This window comes from Podarcis raffonei, chromosome 6 (genome assembly GCF_027172205.1).
Source record: "Podarcis raffonei isolate rPodRaf1 chromosome 6, rPodRaf1.pri, whole genome shotgun sequence".
NCBI classification, from domain to species: Eukaryota; Metazoa; Chordata; class Lepidosauria; order Squamata; family Lacertidae; genus Podarcis; species Podarcis raffonei.
The window spans coordinates 20,649,721-20,670,278 of NC_070607.1; the positions used below are offsets into that span (position 1 = coordinate 20,649,721).

General features: G+C 40.9%; 1 protein-coding gene across 6 annotated transcripts in view; it reads left to right on the forward strand.

Annotated features, from left to right (window-relative positions):
• Nucleotides 1–17,416, forward strand: part of VAV3 (vav guanine nucleotide exchange factor 3) — a 159,172-nt gene extending 141,756 nt beyond the window's left edge. For 2 of the 6 annotated variants that reach the window (XM_053391559.1, XM_053391560.1), the window contains 4 exons: nt 211–355; nt 7,210–7,293; nt 12,603–12,754; nt 14,232–17,416. In XM_053391559.1, coding sequence (XP_053247534.1) covers nt 211–355; nt 7,210–7,293; nt 12,603–12,754; nt 14,232–14,273 — 423 coding nt within the window. In that variant the 3' untranslated portion in view covers nt 14,274–17,416. Of the gene's footprint in view, nt 1–210; nt 356–502; nt 607–7,209; nt 7,294–12,599; nt 12,755–14,231 lie in introns of those variants that run through there. The other 4 variants (XR_008330944.1, XR_008330945.1, XM_053391561.1 and 1 more) reach the window with 4 other exon arrangements.
• Nucleotides 17,417–20,558: the final 3,142 nt, after the last annotated feature.

Genomic DNA, 20,558 nt, shown 5'->3' on the forward strand with positions numbered 1-20,558 from the left:
TGTGCCTTGTCTTCCATCTTTCGTCACACAAGTACCTCTTCAATAACAAGCAAAGAGTACCAACATAGTTCCAGTACTATTCCTGCACTGGTAGTGAACTGGGTGCATCTATTTCTATAAAGCTGCATTAAAGTTTCTGTGCCTTAAATACTGGTGGGAGAAGAGCACAAACTAAAGATTTCTATCCTATTTCCCCCTGTCTTCTGGAAGGAACTTGTGGAGTATTACAAGCACCACTCTCTCAAAGAAGGCTTCCGAAGTCTGGATACAACTCTTCAGTACCCATACAAAGAATCCGAAAATTCGCTGGACCAAAGGAGCAACAGAGCAAGTGGGAACAGAGCATGTGGCAACTGTGAGCATTAGAATTTGCTGTCATTTAATAACAAAGGAATAGCAGGAGGTTAAAAACATCTTCATTTTGCATTTTTGACACAGAACCAATTAATATGATAATGCTTTTAGCTAGGTTTTTGTTTTGTTTTGTTTTGTTTCCCTGCAGCTAAGCAGAAACAGGATCTGCTGACAGGTTTATGAACAGGTCTAGTTAGACTTCCTGACTGCCTGTCCTTAAATCAAATCACCGCTCAAACATCTATTAAAAATGTAAGTGAGCGATTGATTTGTAAACAGACATTTTGCATTGGCTGCGCTGTTTTCGGCTACATGAATTAATAAACATGTAATTCTAATCTTGCATTTGGCATTTAAATGAATAATTTGTGTGATTTAAAACCATAGATTATAGAGCAGAATTTCTGTGAAAAAAACTTTTAAGTTCTTAACAGATTTTCCTCTACAATGTTGATCTTGTTAGAATATCTTTCTGGGGCCTGACTAGATATTGAATGGAAGGCTTTGGCATGAGAACCTGAATCACAATCAAACATCGAAAGTTCATTAGGGAAAAGGCTCATATTTGAAGAGAAAAGGCTGGGTGTGTGCAGTAGTAGTAGTAGTAGTAATAATAATAATAATAATAATAATAATAATAATAATAATAATATATTATTTATACCCCGCCTATCTGGCTGGGTTTCCCAGCCACTCTGGACAGCTTCCAACTGAATATAAAAACAATACAGCATCAGACTTCCCTAAACAGGGCCAATAGACAATGAACAATGGCTAGAGAAAAGAAGTTTCGGAAGGGGAATGCAGTGGAAAAGCAATAGGCAGGGGAAGGGTTAAGTTTCCCCACTTCTCCTCTCCCCTAACATCTAATGACAACCTTCTGAATATAGTCACAATGGAGAACCCCTGGTCCTTCAGGTGTTACTGGACTACAACTCCCATAAACCATGACCATGAACCATGTTGTCTGGGACTGATGGGAATTGTAGGCCAACAACCTTTGGGGGGAGCACAGGCTCCCCATCCCTGGACTATGGGGTGGGTATCCAGTGGACAGAATGAATAACATTGATGTCATTTAAATGTGTGCTCTCTTTCTCCTTTTTTGTGTGCACACACTTCCACCCCCCCACTCAACAGCATGTCTTCATTACCACTTGACCAGCAATTGACAATGTACAGTCGTACCTTGGTTCTCAAACGGAATCTGTTCCTGAAGTCTGTTTGACTTCCAAAAAAGTTTGCAAACCAAGGCATGGCTTCCGATTGGCTGCATGAGCTTCCTACACTCAACTGGAAGCCACGTCGGACGTTTGGGTTCCAAAGAATATTCGCAAATCGGAACCTTACTTCCAGGTTTGCAGCGTTCGGGAGCCAAAGCATACGCGTACCAAGGCGTTTGAGAACCAAGGTATGACTGTATATAAAATTCATCTTTTTAGACATAAGGAATTGAGTGTGGCCTAATAAATGGAAGCATGTTGAAAAACTGCCAGATGATCTGTAGATGTTCTTCAAAAACAAAATTGCACTGTTTTAAGCGAAGTAGGTCCATATAACACTCAATATCTGATAAGGAGGAAGGAATGCTTTTAATGCTGTTGGCAAACAAACAAAAAGATCCCATTATGGCCACTCATGGCTCTAATTTTGAAGAGCCCATCACTTTTTGCTCATTTTAGATGCTCACCTCTTATTTCCAAGAGCTTCTTATTTAGCAGATGAGGCTTGTAGGAAAATAAATAGGACACTCTCACATATGTTGCTTTAATCAGGCAGTTTTTCTATCACTATTGCCTACAGCACAGTGTAAGATAGGAGACACCTGAATTGCCAGCAGTACATGTGGAAAGGATCTGGTGGTCTTAGTAGACCTCAAACTTCACATGAGTCAACAGTGATGCAGCAGCAGCAAAAAAAGTGAATGCTATTCTAAGTTGCATCAACAGAAGTACTGCTCTATTCTGCCTTCGTCAGACCACACCTGTGGTCTGGGCACCACAATTTAAGAAAGATGTTGACAATCTGAAATGTGTGCTGGGGGTTGGACTAGATGTCCCTCAAGGTACCTTCCAACTCTACAATTCTCCAGTTCTTCCTTGTCTGCAGTGGTGAAGTAAGATCTACTTGCCAGTCCAACCAGCTTTTGTATGTGGAATGGGGAGGGGGTGCCATCTTGTCTGTCTCAGGCAAAAATATGCCTTTGGCCATCTTCATAAATCCCGCTGAATTCAGCAGGACTTAGTTGTGTGTTTGTGTGCATAGAATTAAACAAAATTATCTTGTCCTTCCTATCGTGTTCTCTACTCCCCATTTGGTTCTCCCCATCAAACAGTCTTTGTTGTTTTGTCAGTTTATGATTTTCTTTTCTTTTCTGCCTAACACCCCTGTCTAATGCTTATTTCAGTTTCTAATTCATGTACATGCATTCCTTTTTCCTTGCAATTGCTTGAGAGCTTTTAAAATCCCCACTTCTTTCTCTTGTCTCACTTCGTTTCATAGGTCTGTTATTTTATTCTAGTTATTCTTGTGTAGGAACAGGTACAGGTATCGTACACACATTCTTGTTAAGTTAGTAAATGCAGCTAACGTTAATATAATTAACTCCTGCTTCTCTTCCCCTGACTTTCCCCTGTTGAGCATTAATATCTAAGGCGGGATTGTAGGTATGTGGTTAACTGAATGTGCCTACGATCCTCCCCATGGCTGGGAACTCTGCATGAGTATTGTAACCAAGGAGGATAGTAACTGCATTCAACCAAGTGGGTTTATGACTCCCCTATTGATCTTCTTGCTTAGTGCAGGCCTGGCACTTGCTCCACAGATACAGATACATTTTGAGAACTCCTGAATAGGTCTACAGTTTTGGGTCTGATTCAGATGGGACAACAAAAATGTGGTTTGTTATTAGAAGGAGCCACACAAAATCCTTTGGGTTCAAGGGGAAAGAGATCTGAAGCATTTGCTTCAAGTTTTGCTTCTTCTGATGTTTGCCATTGCAGCAGAAAGTAGTTTGTGCAAGCCTCTGTTTACAAACCAGAATCTGAAGTCACAGTTCTGTCGTGGTTTCATTTATATCTGCTTTGAACACAAAACCAGTTTGCAGCGTTCTCATGCAGTGGTCAAACTGCTGTATCCTATAACTGGAAGCAGAGGTTTGGGGAGTGTGTGAACTAAGGTTGTACTCATCATATATTAATGCTACATTTGAATTGGGCTTAGGCGTCTACTCTGTACACAGTTTTAATGGGATTAATATCCTGTTCTGACCTCATGCTATGTATCCTCATCTAAAGTTAGGTCCTGAGTCACTTCACTGTTTAAATAATTTCAATATAATAACTAATAGTTTATACTTATTCCTACTTTCTACCATGTGAATAGTAGTTTATGAAAAAATTCTACTCTTTTGTTTATTCACCATGCCAGGGTGCACCAATCTTTTTGGGTCCATGGGCACATTTGCAAACTGTTTTAGGTGCCAGACACACACTGTAACCAAGTACATACCACAACCTGTTATTATGTTGAACCGTAACATAAATGCTTCTTTCAAGCCTCATTTCAGCAGGTGGAACGGCAAGGGCTATTCAGGTGCCAGGGAAGGCTTTCACCCATGGGTGCAACATTGATGACTTTTGCACTATGCCATTTTAAAAAAACACACACACACAATTTCCAAAAGTCCAACCAGTTCATATTTGATTTACCCATATTCATGCGGTTCATCCAAGTCTCTTAATATCCAGAAGAATCTTGCCTTTTTCCTTTACAGAAGTCCTGTTGATTTGCCTTACAAATGCTTGCACACATTTCTGATACAATTTGAAAACATGATCCAAAAGCACATTTAAGAAGCCACACTGAGTTCTAAGGGTAAAGTGGCTGATAAATCACCAGTGAAGTAATTAAAGGCTGGATTCTCCTAACCCAGCCTTCTTCAACCTGGTGCGCTCTAGTTATTTTGGACTACATGGAAGTCGTAGTCATTGGTCACGCTGACTCGTGACTGATGAAAGTTGTACTCCAAAACATCTGAAAAGCAGCAGGTTTCTAAGGATTTCTCGGCTGTGTTGCAAAAAATAAAAAATAAAAAGAATGTCCCATTCCTTAGTTTCACCAAGGAAAGACTCCACGTGCCCTCCCAGAGCCTATATGTAAAAACTATTTTCTTGACCTTCCTTTTTGGAAAAGGAATCAGTGACTTGTCCAGAGTAGGACTGGAAATCCATAGCTGATTAGGAATTTGAACCTTCATCTTCTTAAAGTCTCAGGCTAGCATCGTCTCATCTTATATCTCCATATAAAAGGTTTAAAAAGAGAAAATAGTGATCTAACATGCTCCCTTCACATCAGGCTATTAGAGGGGAGTTGGCCAAGGGTTTTGCTAAGAGGCTCAGTCCCAACCCAGGAACAATTTTCCTCCATAGAATGTGAAAGAGAAGCATACCTTACCAGCCTTCCTTTTCAACCTGCTAATCCTGCAGCATTGCTCAGTTGTTGGAAAAAAAGGAAGTAATATTGAACTAGATTGGAAAATTGTCAGCTCTTTCTTGGTTTCTTATTTCTATTCAAAATGTGGTTGAGGCCATAATTATGTGGTTCTTTTGCAATGACCTTGTGGGTTCCAGGAAATAGCAGAGTGAGCTTTACTACAGCCTATGATGATTACTTGTGCATTTTTGGGCCTATGTGGTTTCTAGGGCAAGGTTGGAGTCAGGTATTCTGTGCCACATTATTTGTTGATTTGGGCTATGGTGGAGTAAAGGTGGCGCTGTGGTCTAAACCACTGAGCCTCTTGGGCTTGCCGATCGGAAGGTAGGCGGTTCAAATCCGCGCAACAGGGTGAGCTCCCGTTGCTCTGTCGTAGCTTCTGCCAGCCTAATAGTTCGAAAGCATACCAGTGCAAGTAGATAAATAGAAACCGCTGCGGCGGGAAGGTAAACAGCATTTCCATCTGCTCTGGCTTCCATCCTGATGTCCCATTGCACCAGAAGTGTTTTAGTCATGCTGGCCACATGACCCGGAAAGCTGTCTGTGGACAATGCCGTCTCCCTCGGCCTGAAAGCAAGATGAGTGCTGCAACCCCATAGTTGCCTTTGACTGGACTTAACTATCCATGGGTCCTTTACCTTATTTACCTTTTTACCTTATGGTGGAGTACCGAGACCCTTCTGCTTTCTGCTGCACTGGAATGTCAGGAAAGTGAAGGGGTGAAGTAAGTCTCAGCCACTTCCCATATGAGCTAGTACTATGTGCAAGGTAAGATAGGGGGAGGGAGGGGACAGATGTAGCCTCCAAGGAGAGAAAGAAAAGAACATAAGTTCTTTCCCTAAAGAACTCTCCTATTGCATACCCTCCAACACTTCTCCAATGAATTATTATTCTTATTCCATAAGAAGAAGAATTTTATTATTTATACCCCCCCCCTCTGACTGGGTTGCCCCAGCTACTCAAGGCGGCTTCCAACATATATAAAAACATAATAAAACATTTTTAAATCTTCCCTATTCAGGGCTGCCTTCAGATGGTCTTCTAAAGGTTGTACTCCTTGGCTTGGGAGTCGCCTAACTACATTCCCTCTAACATTTTCCCTCTAACATAGGGACATCCTAAGGAAAAGCTGGACATTCCAGGACCACATCAGAAACCGGGATAGGCTTCTGTAAATCCAGGACTGTTCCTGGAAAATAGGGACACTTGGGAGCGTCTGCGTACCACATGTGATAGGAGAAGTTGCACATATTAAACATCTCTCGCTATGCAACTGTTAAAGGCACTGGTGTCGTCTTTGATTCAGGAAATGACAGCAGTGATGTGGCTTATTTTTGCTCTGCGTGGTGCTGCCCACAATACAAAGTGGTACATCTACGTTAGGAAGTTTTTAGCGCCTAGCAAGTAGTGCGTAAAAAGTAATTGTGCATGCATTTTGCTGCCCTGTCATGAACAGGAGTGGTGTTGAAACAACAATGCGACCAACTTCTGTGTGCATACCTTTTTGAGAGAAAATCAGCCACAAAACTGGGAAGTTTGAATTCATATTATTTTGCTTGTTTATTCTACAAGCCACTTGCTTTATTTATTTAATTAACAGCCCTCCCCCCAACTCAAAGTGACACACGTGTTTTCCTTTCCTTGCTTCTCCCATGCCCCAAATTAACAATTCTGGGAGATAGGTTAGACTAAGAGAGAGTGGCTGGTCCTATAAGCTTCATGGGTGATTGGAAGCCTGAACCTGGGTCTTCCCCACCATAGTCTTGACACTCTAAGCACTAACAATGCCACACTGGCTTTCGAAATGCCCGCTGCCCCAGGGTGGAAGGCATTGACTAATGGCTTCATTCTGCACACTGTTCATTGAGACTAATTCTGAGGTGGGGGAGGAAGTGGTGGGGAATGGAGCTATACAAGTGGAGGAGTTAGAGCAAATCCACAGCCTCTGTACCACAGCTCGGTAAGAGGGGGGAAAAAAGAAAAAAGGAAGGCACAGATTTTTGAGTTTGGGGAGTCTGAAAAAAACACCAAGTTTCTTCAGGGAAATCCATGTTTCTTGTTAACAGAGACAGCCACACCATACCTTTGAAACAATCTTATACCATTTTATGAGGTATGAAGAATGCAGGGAACTGTAGTTTGTTGCAGGTGCTTGGAATTGCATACGTCTAGGAGGCCAGCATCCTTAACAATCTACAGTTCCCAGGATTCTGTAGTTAAAAATAGATGGTATGGTGTGGGTTGCTAATATTTCAATATCATTTAACCAATTTTATCAGCAGTATTATATTACCAATATTATTTTATCAATATTTCAATGTCATTTTGCTTGTCTCTCTCTTTTTTCTTTCTTTCTCTAAGCCCCTTCTTTGTTCTGTGGGTTTTCTTTTGTAACTCCTCCAGACTACAGCTTTGTTCCCCCTTCCTCCACTCCTTTCTGGTCAGGTACTGCTTTACTGCTTTTATATTTCTTCTCAATTTGCTTCTGTTTTGCAAATAAAATATTTCTGTTTCTGTGTGCAGTGCAAGCTAGGGAAGGGACGGATTCTCCCCCTGCCCCCCCCCCAATTTGAATATAATTTGACTAAACACCAAATTATGGTTTATAAAGATGGTCTCAAAGCCTTTTGAAAGTGACTTATTTCTGAACAGCTACTCCACGGCTGGGAGAATATTTAACCTGGCCAAACAAGTGAATGGGACACCATTTAGTGGGATTGCCATGTGATCTCACACACAGATGAACACATACAAAGTTTGGTTAGCCATTGTTTTCTCAGCTATGCAGGTGCTGCTCTCAAATAGGTGATTGCCATACATTTTTGAGAATGTTGAAAGGCCATCAAGGCTGATCCTGGAATAATAATATGCATTCAGAATTTGCAGTTCTACACAGCTGTGGCTGAACTAAGCCCAAGATATATGATCATGATGATACTATAAATAGCTGCTGAACATCTCAAATTACCATATTCTAGCTGGACATAGTCTCAAAATCTGAAAACAATGCTTTTGTGAATCAAAATATTCGTCCCATCCCTAAGTCAGAGCTTAATGCAACAGCATTCTTTGGTAAAATACTTCAGTCTAAAAAAACAACAACCTTCATTAGAGTTTTGCATGCACACTATCCATCTGTTTTTATTTTCTATGCATTTGTATTGTGTTTCTTATTCTCTTTCAAACTTTTATTGTATCTCAAGAAGCATTTAGAATTTTTTAAGATGCTACAAAGGGCCAAGTTTCTTTTTTCTTTTAAGAGCAGAGAGAGCTCTACCGATGTGATCTCTTCTGTTATATATCTATTTATATTTACAGCTCACTCAGTTCTAAAATGTGTTTGTGTGTTGTGTGTGATATTAGTAAAAAAAGGTCTTACACAGAGTAAAAATCTTCACATGATAGCTAAAAGAGACCTTCCATAGTCAGGTCGTGCATATTTTATTAGAAATACAGGATATAACTATCCATACCTAGGACTGCCAATCTGGTAGGTTAAAAATATGAGGAATTGATTCAAATATAGCCTGGAAACAGAACCTTTGGACCTCCAGATGTTGTTGGACAACAACTGCTGTAGACCTTGACCATTAGACATACTGTCTGGGGCTGATGGGAGTTGGGAATCCAACAACATCTGGAAGTCCATAGGTGCCCCATCCCTGATGAGATGGTTTGATGGGCCAGGAGATGGAGGCTGACAAATGTAGTCTTAGTAGCAAAAGGATGGGTGGGAAAGAAACTTCCACAAACTTGAGGCAAATCTGCCAAGTGGCAAGTAGGATGCATGGCAGCCAGCAACTCTGTTAGCTCCTCTGCTTTGCAAATCTTCTTGGGGCTTCTGGTTGGCTAACTGTTGTAGACACAGTGACTAAAAGAAGATTAGACATTTTTTTCTGGAGGTTACTGACAACCACAATGGCTAAATGGAGCCTCTGTTTGTAGACCTGGTGTACCTCCAAGGGGATACAAGTAACAAGGAAGGACTGGTGTCTTCATGACCTGTTTGTAGGCTTCTTAAAACATTCCTGGAAGCAGAATTTCAAATGAAATCCTGGCTTAGAGGAACATCTGTCACAAAATCTTGCTTGATGTGAGCAACCCCTTACTTAAAGTCCCTCCTTATTTAGCCTCTGTGCGTTCTTGGAGTTCCTGTCCTCATGGTTGCTGCTTTCCTCCTGTCATAGCTGACATCTCCTTAAGTGATGTAAGGGAAAAATTATAGCATTTGACAACTTTGGCAAAAGTGTTGGTTTCTGGACAGTAGTGGACAATGTTTACATATTGGAAATGTAAGCGGTAATCAAATGGCAGATTCTCTTATTCCCTCCCTCTTCCTTTTCTTCCCAAAGTATTGATGTGGTCTTATATTTATAATACTGGCTGCTTAAAGGGATTGTGCATTAGGTACTATAGTGACAAAAATAGGGCATAATTTATTTTCAGGCTGCGATTTTATATCAGGCATTTCAATTTTGGTCACTGAAGTGTGTACAGTTATTATTTCCCCCCAAAGTACAGTATCTATTACTGTTATGGGAAAACTGCTGCAGTGTGTAAAATATTGCCTTTTGGTACCATATGAGCCCACAATAAACTATGACACAAAAGCATGTGCAGCAATTTTGGAACGCAAATGGTGATCTTCATCATAGCTGTCTATATATTTTTCTCCTTTGGATGCCATTTTTTATATAACTCTTGTGGTTTTAAATTGGGGAAAGCCAGTTCTTCTGTCTGCAATGGCCTTTTTGTTTTGTTGGGGTGGTGGCTGGGTGGTGGAAGTGCTTTGCCCCCCTATGATGAAATAATTTGGGTTCAATAAATGTAACCACCACCACCCCTCCTCAATTTGCTGTGATAATGATTGTGCCTTTGCACCCAAGAATCATTTTTTGCAGTGATCTGAGAAATTTCTTTCTGTCTTCACTGCTCTAGTTGGAATGATCATGAAGTCACTTTGCTTGACTTCTAAGACTAGCCTGAAGGGAGTGGTTTTGCCTCTCTCTGTCTCTCTTTCTCCACCTTAGGATCAGCAGCCATTACTTTGGTCCACACCCCATCATTTCTTGAACTGCTTGGACATTGTGCCAATTATATTTTTAAAGTAGGGAAATGCAGATTATGGCATGCCCTTCCTCTTAGCTCTACCCACTGATTTCTTTTTGTTAAGGAAGGATTTTTTAAAAAAATATCAGAATATATATTTTTAGCTGCTTAAAACTTTTTTATTTTCTGATAATTTTTAACTGTGGACTGATTTGGTTGTTGATGTTTTATAATGTATTCCCCCCTGCTATTTCCAGGCTTAGGTTGCTAGCACTTGAGAGGCAGTGTGCTGTAGTGGTTAAGAGCAGTGGACTCGTAATCTGGTGAACCGGGTTCGATTCCCTGCTCCTCCACATGCAGCTGCTGGGTGACCTTGGGCTAGTCACACTTCTCTGAAGTCTCTAAGCCTCACTCACCTCACAGAGTGTTTGTTGTGGGGGAGGAAGGGAAAAGGAGATTGTTAGCTGCTTTTAGACTCCTTAGGGTAGTGAAAAAGCAGGATATAAAATCCAAACTCTTCATAATGCTGCAAATAATTCTTATTGACATGATAGCACTATTCAGTCCAATTCCTGGTCCCTTGCATGCTTTTTTTTTTTTTTTAATCTTCTGCATGGCTTCATTCCTGAATATGAGCACAACAATGTTCAGTTTTGTCATCTAATTACTTATCTCAAGCATTTTACCCTGCCCTTCAAGAACAACAAAAACACTTCTATTTCAGTCGCTAGAGCATGAGACACTTAATATTGGGGTTGTGGTTCTGAGCTCCATGGTGGGCAAAAAATGTTCCTGCATTGCAGGAGGTTGGACTAGGTGACCATTGTGGCCCCTTCCAACTCTACAATGATTCTGTACAAGTAGTAAGGCAGTCCTTGTGCTCAGGCTTACAATCTAAGAGAAGTTATACAAAAGGAAGAAAAGGTTGGGGAGGGATGCAGGGAGGAAAGCAAACTGAATCAGCTAGTTACCGGTAAATAGTTTTTATAAGGAACAGCTGTAAGGGACGCGGGTGGCGCTGTGGGTTAAACCACAGAGCCTAGGACTTGCCGATCAGAAGGTCGGCGGTTCGCGACAGGGTGAGCTCCCGTTGCTTGGTCCCTGCTCCTGCCAACCTAGCAGTTCGAAAGCACGCCAAGTGCAAGTAGATAAATAGGTACCGCTCCAGCGGGAAGGTAAATGGCGTTTCCGCATGCTGCTTTGGTTCGCCAGAAGTGGTTAGTCATGCTGGCCACATGACCCGGAAGCTCCCTCAGCCAATAAAGCGAGATGAACGCTGCAACCCCAGAGTCGGCCACGACTGGACCTAATGGTCAGGGGTCCCTTTACCTTTACCTTTAGTTACCGGTAAATAGTTATTGTAGGGAACAGCTGGAATGGAAACAGTTCAAAAAGAGGAGGAGGCAGAACTTGCCAGTGTCTCAGCTGACCAAACGGTAGGGCCCTGCATCTCCTTCTCTCCTTCTGCCTTGCCTGGTCGAATGGCTGCCGCTAGACTAGATAACATGCTACCTAGATGATGTGTGATTTACGTCCTTTTTAAGATTCTGGCTGATTGCTTGTGATCATTAATGCCCCACTGATATATACACACCAGCCTGTGTGGGAAGGAGGTGCTCATTTGTGATAATACTCCACATAGGTGCAGTGTGTGTATTTGTGTATGGGGGGGAGGAGGAGGGAAAGAGGGGAATTTAAAAGCCATTTATTATTTATTTAAATTTATACATAGAATAATAGAATTGTAGAATTGGAAGGGATCCCGAGGATTATCCTTGCAATGCAGGAATCTCAGCGAGATAATACATGACAGCACTTGATTGTTTTTTTGTTTTAAAAAGCTTAAAAGCCGTTTACAAAAAGATAAAACAAATTTGACTGGCCCATGCCCTTTGTTTCTTACAGTGCATTCTCATGCATATTTACTCAGAAATAAGTTCCATGGGGTCTTATTATCAGGAAAGTGTGCCTAGAATAATTAGGCTTAGAATCGCAGGACGAGGAATGGGGGGAATGACTCAAGATAGAAACAGCAACACAAATTTATAGCGGAAACTTTTTTTTAATTCTAAGGCTCTTTCTCTGAGGTTATACTCCTGTACTGCTAAGTGAAGTGATTTTTTTTAAAAAAATAGGTTGGGATTGTCTAATTACTTATACCATCCTGAACCTAAGCAAGAGGTCCTTAGAAATATGTTCCGTTTATTTCAACAGAATGACCAACATCCAATGAGCCCCATATATGAGCAATTTGTGTATGTGTGTGGAAGTGTGTGTGCAAAGGTGCTGATTTTTTCTCTTTCTTTTTGCAACCCTTCATGTTACTTGGGAGGGTCTCCCAACATTTCACATGCAAAAGCCTCAGGGTGTGTGTAGAATAATACCTATGACCCATTTGGTTCCCAGTCAATGTATATTTAGGATGATTTCCCCTACTTTTTCTGGGTTTCTGTTTTGGCTTTGTTTAAAACAAACAAACAAACAAACAAACAAACAAACAAACAAACAAACAGAAAAGTCTAGTCAAGGAAACATCACACTGAATGGGTTTCTTTTGCACTTTTTCATATGATCAGCCTGCATTTCTGTGTTTAAAAATACATTTGCTTGCACTTGTACTACAATTGTATGTCATGCTGAAATAATTCAACAGCTACGCAGTTAGTGAATTTCTAATTATGTTGCCTTCCTGTGTTCCCAAGCAGTGCTGAGTCCCAAGGTTCTCGGTATAGCTATTGCCCGCTATGACTTCTGTGCACGAGACATGCGCGAACTGTCCCTGGTCAAAGGAGATGTGGTTAAAATTTACACCAAGATTAGTGCCAATGGCTGGTGGAGAGGTGAAGTAAATGGAAGGGTAGGTTTACGTTTTTGACAGCATACTTCTTGTATATTCCATGCTTTGTAGAATGTTAGCAAATGCTTCTTTAATTTTGTTCTGTTTATTTGAACTATTTTTTATCCTAACTTTCTGAGGTTTGAACTGAAATACAGTGGTACCTCAGGTTAAGTACTTAATTCGTTCCGGAGGTCCGTTCTTAACCTGAAACTGTTCTTAACCTGAAGCACCACTTTAGCTAATGGGGCCTCCTGCTGCTGCCCTGCCACCGGAGCCCAATTTCTGTTCTCATCCTGAAGCAAAGTTTTTAACCTGAAGCACTATTTCTGGGTTAGCAGAGTCTGTAACCTGAAGCGTATGTAACCTGAGGTACCACTGTATGCTATTCCTTGAGTCCCATTGTATTCAGTAGGGCTTACTCTAAGCGGAGATGCCCAAGGTTGCACTGTTAGGGTCTTTAACCAAACTAGAAAATAAAATACTTAAAATGAATAGGGCTCAACAATCAGCAAATAAAAATGGCATAAGCAGCAGCAATATAGCTTTCAGAACATTTCTATGGGAGACCAGGAGCAGCTCTACCTCACTGGTGAGTTCATTCCTGAGCCAGAGGTAAAGGCACCTGGAAGTGGTTCCAAACTGCAGAACTCAGCTGCAGCAGGGCTTGTCCAGGAAGAGGCCATCTCAAAAGATGTGTGAGCCCCAGGCCACAAATGGCATAAAAGTAAGCACTGGCACTTTAAATTTAGTCTGGAAGCAAACCAATATCAAGTGTTGCTGATTGCAATTCCAGCTTAAGCATTTGAGTTGTCTTTCAGGGCAGTCCCCCCATAAATCACATTGTGGAAATCAATTCTAGGCATGATGAAAGCATGGGAAACTGTATGTGAGCATGTGAGACACTTCTTCTCAAAGACAGTGCAAAGCCAATGCAGTTAATAGAAGATGCCTCCAGTCCCATGCTAGTCTTAGGAGCAAGACAGATGCTTCAACCACTGTTTTGTTTGCTTGAGTAGTGTTCAATGTCTTGAGTGCATTCACAGTCCTTATTGACTATACGTTGAGTGTAATTTAACCTTCAGTTTTCTGTGTAGAGGGTACACACACACACTCAGTCATATGAGTGCCCACTTGCTGCTTGAAGTGGTACAAGCAGGTCTGCTGCCTCATTTGCTGAGTACTGAGTCTGTACTTGGCGTGATTGTATTCCTGTCTCAGCTGAATGCCAAAAGTTCCTGAATTGCTAAATCTAATGTTGGCAGTCAGCCCTATTTCTGATCATATTTCTATTTTTTGCACGCTTTGGGTCATTAACTTGATATCTTTATCCAGAGAGACGTTGAATGCTATGCCACAAAAATTAGTTTGTCGCACCCTTTTCATCCCCTTTCTCACTGTTGTGAATCAAACAGGTGGGTTCTAAAGAAAATTATCCTGTGCCAAAGGAATATCAATTTAATATGTTGTGCCTTTTCTTTCCTGATGTTCCCTTTAGGTGGGTTGGTTTCCCTCAACGTACGTAGAAGAGGATGAATGATTTGGAGTCCTAGCTGGTACTCTCGATCATAAACTTCAGGGACTGTGAATTTCAGCCATCTGCAAAGCATTATTCGTCTTGTTAAGTATTTGAAATGCAGCGCTCCTGTCTGTTAAAACCCTCCAGTCTTAACACTGGGATTACTGAAGAAGTTTGTGTTGACAGATTAATATCTCACTCAGATCTGTGCAAAGAAGCAAACTGCCTGCCCATCACCACTGGGGACCAGTTCAAAACTCTAACTTCACCTTCCTGAAAAATCACTTCAAAACAGACTTTTTAAAAAATGCTTCTTTTCATTCCATCCTGCTGTACACATTGAATACTAAGTATGGGTATCTATTTACTAACCTTCATTTCTTTTTTCTTTTCCTGTTAGCTAACATCTCTGATGGCATTAGGAGATGAAGGCTTGCTTTATTGTTGCCTATCATAGCTTCCAGGAGGAGTTTGGGGGGGGGAGTTTTAGCATTCCAGTAGTCATGTGGTCAATATTATTTGTCTTGAAATATCCAGCAGCAGCAATTAACCTTGCCAATGACTGCATAGCCATCAAGGATGCAGCCTCTAAACACACTTTATGGGCACTAAGCTAAATTCAACACAGCTCTGTGTGTAATTCTGGGGAGGAAAAATACAAAGGAGTTCAGTCTTTAATTCAATGGGTCATTTTAACTGGCTTGTCTGTGTCTTTTTCTTTTTTTAAAGTTTTATGAAACAGCAAACTTCAGGAAGTGTTTTGTGGGTTACCATACAGTTGTGCTAGAAAAAGGGATTCCATAGTATTTAAGGTTACAGATTCCTAGCACAAAATATTCCATATAGAACAGTGATTTTAAAATGCACACGCCCATATATCTTGCAAAATTCCATGTACCTAGGAGATGTTATGCTTTTATAGATAAATCTTTGGGCATGGTTCGATATTCTACCTTGGCCATTATTGAAAGCTCTGCTAATATGCAAGAGATCCCCCTCTCTCCTGTTGCCTTACTTGTCTCAGTGGGACCAGTAATAATATAAAAAGTTGTGCTGTGTACTTAAAGAAGGTGGTATTATTACAGAAAGCAATTTGTGAGAGATATTTCCTCCTTCTCTCCCACACCCCTCCCCAAGATCAACTGTGCTTTATTTCTGAGACAAATGGTAATTTCCTCATTCAATGGCTTTCATTATTGGGGTGGATTCAGATTTTTTCACTATGAAAGTAAACTGCAATATTTGGGACAAGTTGATAAGCTCCTTGCAATTTCTAGGACACTAACAATCAGATCTCTCAGGGTTCTCGCCTTCATGTTCTTCCATCCCTCAGTTTTATCAGGCAGAGAGCAGAAGTGCAGAACTGCATAGGAGAGCAAGTAATTCCTAAGGCCCAGATCCCAAGAGTTAGATCAGTAGAGAATGATACCACACACAACACTTAACGAGAAAATATTCAAGCAAATTGTCTGGCAAATACATAGGGTGGGATCCAAAGGATCTGGTGCTTCCTGAACTGATTGAGGACCCAGATTTCCTATAGCTGCACCTCTTTCACCAAGAAGCTGCTCCTGAAGGTCAGAGCATACTTCCACCATGGGTTCCCTACTTGTGAGAAGCTGCAAGCCGAAGTGAAAACCAAAAAACGTTCCTGCATGTGCAAAAGCACTCTGGATTAACAGGGAGGGCCTCTTGGATCCACCATCGGGGCGGGGGGAACCATATCTCTGGTTGATGTTTTGCCTGAGTGTCATTACCCATAAAATTAGCAGAAGCCTTGGAGAGCTTTGTTCCATCTCACAAGGTTGTGTATTGTGCCTAGAGACCATCCCAACTTGGTGCACACAGCCCATTCTGTCCCTCTCTCCCCCTTGCTCACTTGCCTCTAGTTGAATGCTTGGCCATTCAGTTGCCAATTGATCCAGAATTTGCAAGCCCTCTCCAATCTGCCCCCATTAAGGAGCTTGTCATCAAGCAAAGAGAATATCTCTGTGTATACCTGTAGCATACAGAAGTTCAAAATGATGTCAACTTTGATTTTATTGGATACATTATTTTGGTGGAACCAGCTGCAGCATTTGTAAAAGATTGCAGAAATGTATTTTATAAAATGACCTGATCTTAAATGTTAGATTAGGAATGCTCCCCTGGTGCTTTTTTTCTGTACTAACTAGTTTTGTCTAGTGGACTTGATCTCTAAATGGGCAAAATTGCTTTACCAAAAGCTATTGCTGACTTTTAATGGGATATGGTTTTGTCTCTAGGTCTGTGAAACGTATTGTGCAGTGTCATCAGTGTTTATCTGTCTTGTAGAGGGAGAATCAGCTTAAGGTAAAGATTAAGAAATGTATCTTTTCAAGAAAAGATTTTGATTAATAGTTTAGGTAACCTAAAGTTGCTGTTTGCTAATTTTTGCAACTCAGGGGCTTAATGGAACTCAGTGAAGTCATGTCATATCTAAATACTTCCCTCCTATTCATGCACCTCGGCCCAGCAGTTCTTTAGGGGCATGGGATTTCCACTTGTGAAAGAGCTTCTGCATTAACTTCAGCAAGAGAAGAGAAGCAGCTTAGTATGTGCAACTGAAGTGGTCAGTTTTCAACCACAGATAAACACCTTGCTCATCCATTGGTTCCATAAATCACTGTCTCCACCTGCCCGTTATAACAAGGAGGGACTTCTCTTTGTTTCACAGCAGTGGGGAGGAGAGGGTGAGGGTGGACCAAGACTCCATCTTCTTTTACTGCTGCATATCTCTTAAGGGTTGAACCAGAGTCTCTGGGTTGTGACTTTGCAATCCAACACGAAACCTTTTGCACTGCCGGGCTTTCTCTTCTCTTTCCAGGATAGCGAATGTAGGAGCTGAGTCATTCTGAAGCTCTGTGTGTGCACCTACAGAACTCTGGACAGGACTGTGCTTGTTACGTTGTTGTTTGTAATGCCCTGTGTTGAATAAATTAAATGCTGCATTGTATTATATTTCAAATACCAAAGATTTAATATGCCAGAGCCATTGGTTTCCCCCCTTCTTTCTGCAATGCATTTTCTTTTTGCCTCTCTGTCTGACCTTGCTCTCACTCAGGGAGCTGGGGCAGTACTTTAATTTGTAATATTGTGTAAATATGTGAATATATTAATAAACTGGTTAATTTCTTGTTTAATGACTCAGATCTTATGACTGGTTATATCGCAAAGGCTTGGCTTGCTATTTTGTAAAGGTTCCTTATTATTCCTAACGTGTCTCATATCTTTCCAGAAACATATTGAACACTTGATTATGCATTGTTTTGTAAGGTTCAGTTATATTTATATATGAGGCCATCAGAGCTCAGCTGAAACATCAATTCCAGCTTCACAGCTCTTTCCACGGGCTGCAAAGTTGAGCTCTCCTTTCGTCATTTATTTGTTGGTCCAGCTGTGGTAGGTGGGAAGAGAAAAGGAAGAAGTCAATCTTCTTGACTTATAATCTGCTGTTCTTAAATGCTTTGGTCTTATCATTGGTATTGTGCATTTTTAGTTTTTATTGTTTATTCTTTCACTATGTTAATCTCTGTAAGCAGCTTTGTGTGTTTTTATAATAGAGAGGTAGGATAAAAACAATACTTTTTGCAAGTCTGCAGCTAAGAAATATACTAACACAATATTGGAAAATGGCTACTAACTTAATTGTAGAGGCATGATGGGATAGACCCAGGCATAGGCAAACTCGGCCCCCCAGATGCTAACAGGATCAGTGGTCAGGGATTATGGGAATTGTAATCCCAAAACATGTGGAGGGCCGAGTTTGCCTATGCCTGGGATAGACTATGGAATATAGCCCTTATGGGGAAACTAACAAATAATCTTAGAGCAATCAGTGACATAAAAGACTGAAAGCAATTTTGATATGGCATTGCACAGGTTTATTCAGCACACTGGAAAGGACATGGTCCCCTGGAAAGGACCAGGTACCCACCTCTCACTCTGGGACAATCTATTAAGGTGGAGTGTAGAAGACACCTAACCGATGTAATCAACTCTAAGCTATTACACAAACCTGCTTATGGTCTGACCATTATTTACATTGTACAGTATGTGCAAAGAATGTTTGTTGGAGGTAAGGATTGTTTGTTATATGTATTTCCAAAGACCAGAGGTTAGTGAGCACAATTGCTTGGGCAATTGGGAAAAGCTTCCTTACTTTCCTGCTCAGTACATTGAGGCTGTGAGAAAGAGGCACTTTTTGTAGCTATGAACAATGACAGAATAAACAAAAGCAAAATAAATTTGGGGAGGACTTTAAGGGGGCATTTTGTGCTGTGCCTCTGCCAAATTCAAGCCGAAGAAGTACCTCAGTGATATTTTGGCTACTCTGATTATACCTGCTCCTTATTTAACATTTCCTCCTGTGGATCCAGGTCAGCGGTTCCACCAGAAACTGCATCAAGGGTTCATCAGCAATGGCAGATAAGCTTCTCTGAAAATCAGTGTTGCCCATCACTATTAATTGCCCAGTTCTTCGATTTTTAAGGACTGTTTGGTGTGTTCAAGTGGGCCAAACAGGGCCTCACAAGAGCTGAATATACACCACAGAACAAGACCCAGAATCCTCTGCAACACAGCTGGAGTGCTGTGCTGAATGAGCTAATGCAGAAAGAAATTCTTTTGAAAGCAAAACGTTTGAAAACTGCTGATCTATGTCATCACTGTGAATTAATGGAATATTTTTCTTATACTACTATTAATTGCTTAGCCATACCTTTCATCCGTTAATTTCTTGATTTGCCACATCAGTAAGATCCTAAACAAGATACCTTGTGCTAAATATCTCTCTCTCTTTCATAACTCCATTCTTTTGACACACGAGTTCAAATCTGAAAAGATCTTCTGACCCTAGGAATCATTCCCTGGGCTTTTAAAAGCCTTCTTTTATGTCCCTGCAAAACACAGTTCTGAAATACAGTCGTCTTTTTTCTTTTCTTTTTAATGATGATGATGATGTTGAAATTGCTCATTTTGGAAGCCAGAAAATATTAGCAAATTATCACAGAGTCAAGAAAACATGAGAACAACCCTGCAGGATTGCCAAACCAAGTTCAGATACCTAGGGGTACAAATAACCAGAAACCTCAATAAATTATACCTCCACAACTACAAGCCCCTGTGGCGACAAATAAACAAAAACCTATAGAGATGGAACAACATGAATTTCACTCTCTCAGACAAAATAGTCATGATCAAATTGATCACCCTCCCAAAACTAACCTACCTATTCCAAACCCTCCCAATCTGGATTCCCCAAACCCAACTCTGCAGATGGCAGAGAAAACTACACTCCTTTATCTTCTCACACAAAAAACCAAGAATAAGTCCTAAATTCCTGCCCCTCCCCACCTCAGAAGGAGGATGGGTAATCCCCAACATAGAAGCATAATACATTGCCAACCAAATACGCCATATAATCCCATAATCTAAAAATGTTACATAGGGGGGAAAAAACCGAGAGACATTGCACACACTTTTGTAAATCAATAAAATCTTTAATAATAATAATAAACCCAACCCTGCAGGATTAGACCAAGATCTTCTTGTTGTTGTTTAGTCGTTTAGTCGTGTCCGACTCTTCGTGACCCCATGGACCAGAGCACGCCAGAGCACGCTGTCTATGGTAGCGGCATCCTTTTTCAAACCATAGGGGGCCAGATACCACCACTAGTAGTTGCCCATGGTTAGTCACCAGCACTTGGTATTCAAAGTAATACTGCTTTTGAACATGGAAGTTCCACCTTATAATGACCAATAACCATTAGACCTGTCCTCCATGACTCTGTATAAGCTATGTAAGTTAAACAATGTGTTTAACTGTCTTGAATCTGCTACCAGTCAGATGTGATTGACTGGCTCTGAGTTCTGGTAGGATGAGAGTGCATAACGGAGGACACATTTTGTATCTTTTCTTGAGAAATGAACACATATCAAATTACACTTGTCCGTCCATCCATTCATGCGTGCTTTGTATGCTAGGAATATTTTGAGATAAATGCATGACCCATAACTGAGAAGAAAAAAACACACTGGGAATTGCAGCGCTTGTGGGATTGTTCAGAGCTGAGTGTTTGCACTTGTGCCAGTGTTCCAACCCATAGACTGGATCCTCTGAGTCCTTGCCCAATGACAAATTGAAATGACTGGAAGGCATTTAGGAGTTTATTATAATCCTATTGTCTCTTGCTTTGTACATGTATGCATGTCTGTGGCTGTATGTATTATATATACACACATGCAACTATCTCTGCCCATTATGAGATGTAACCAATAAAGGGCAAT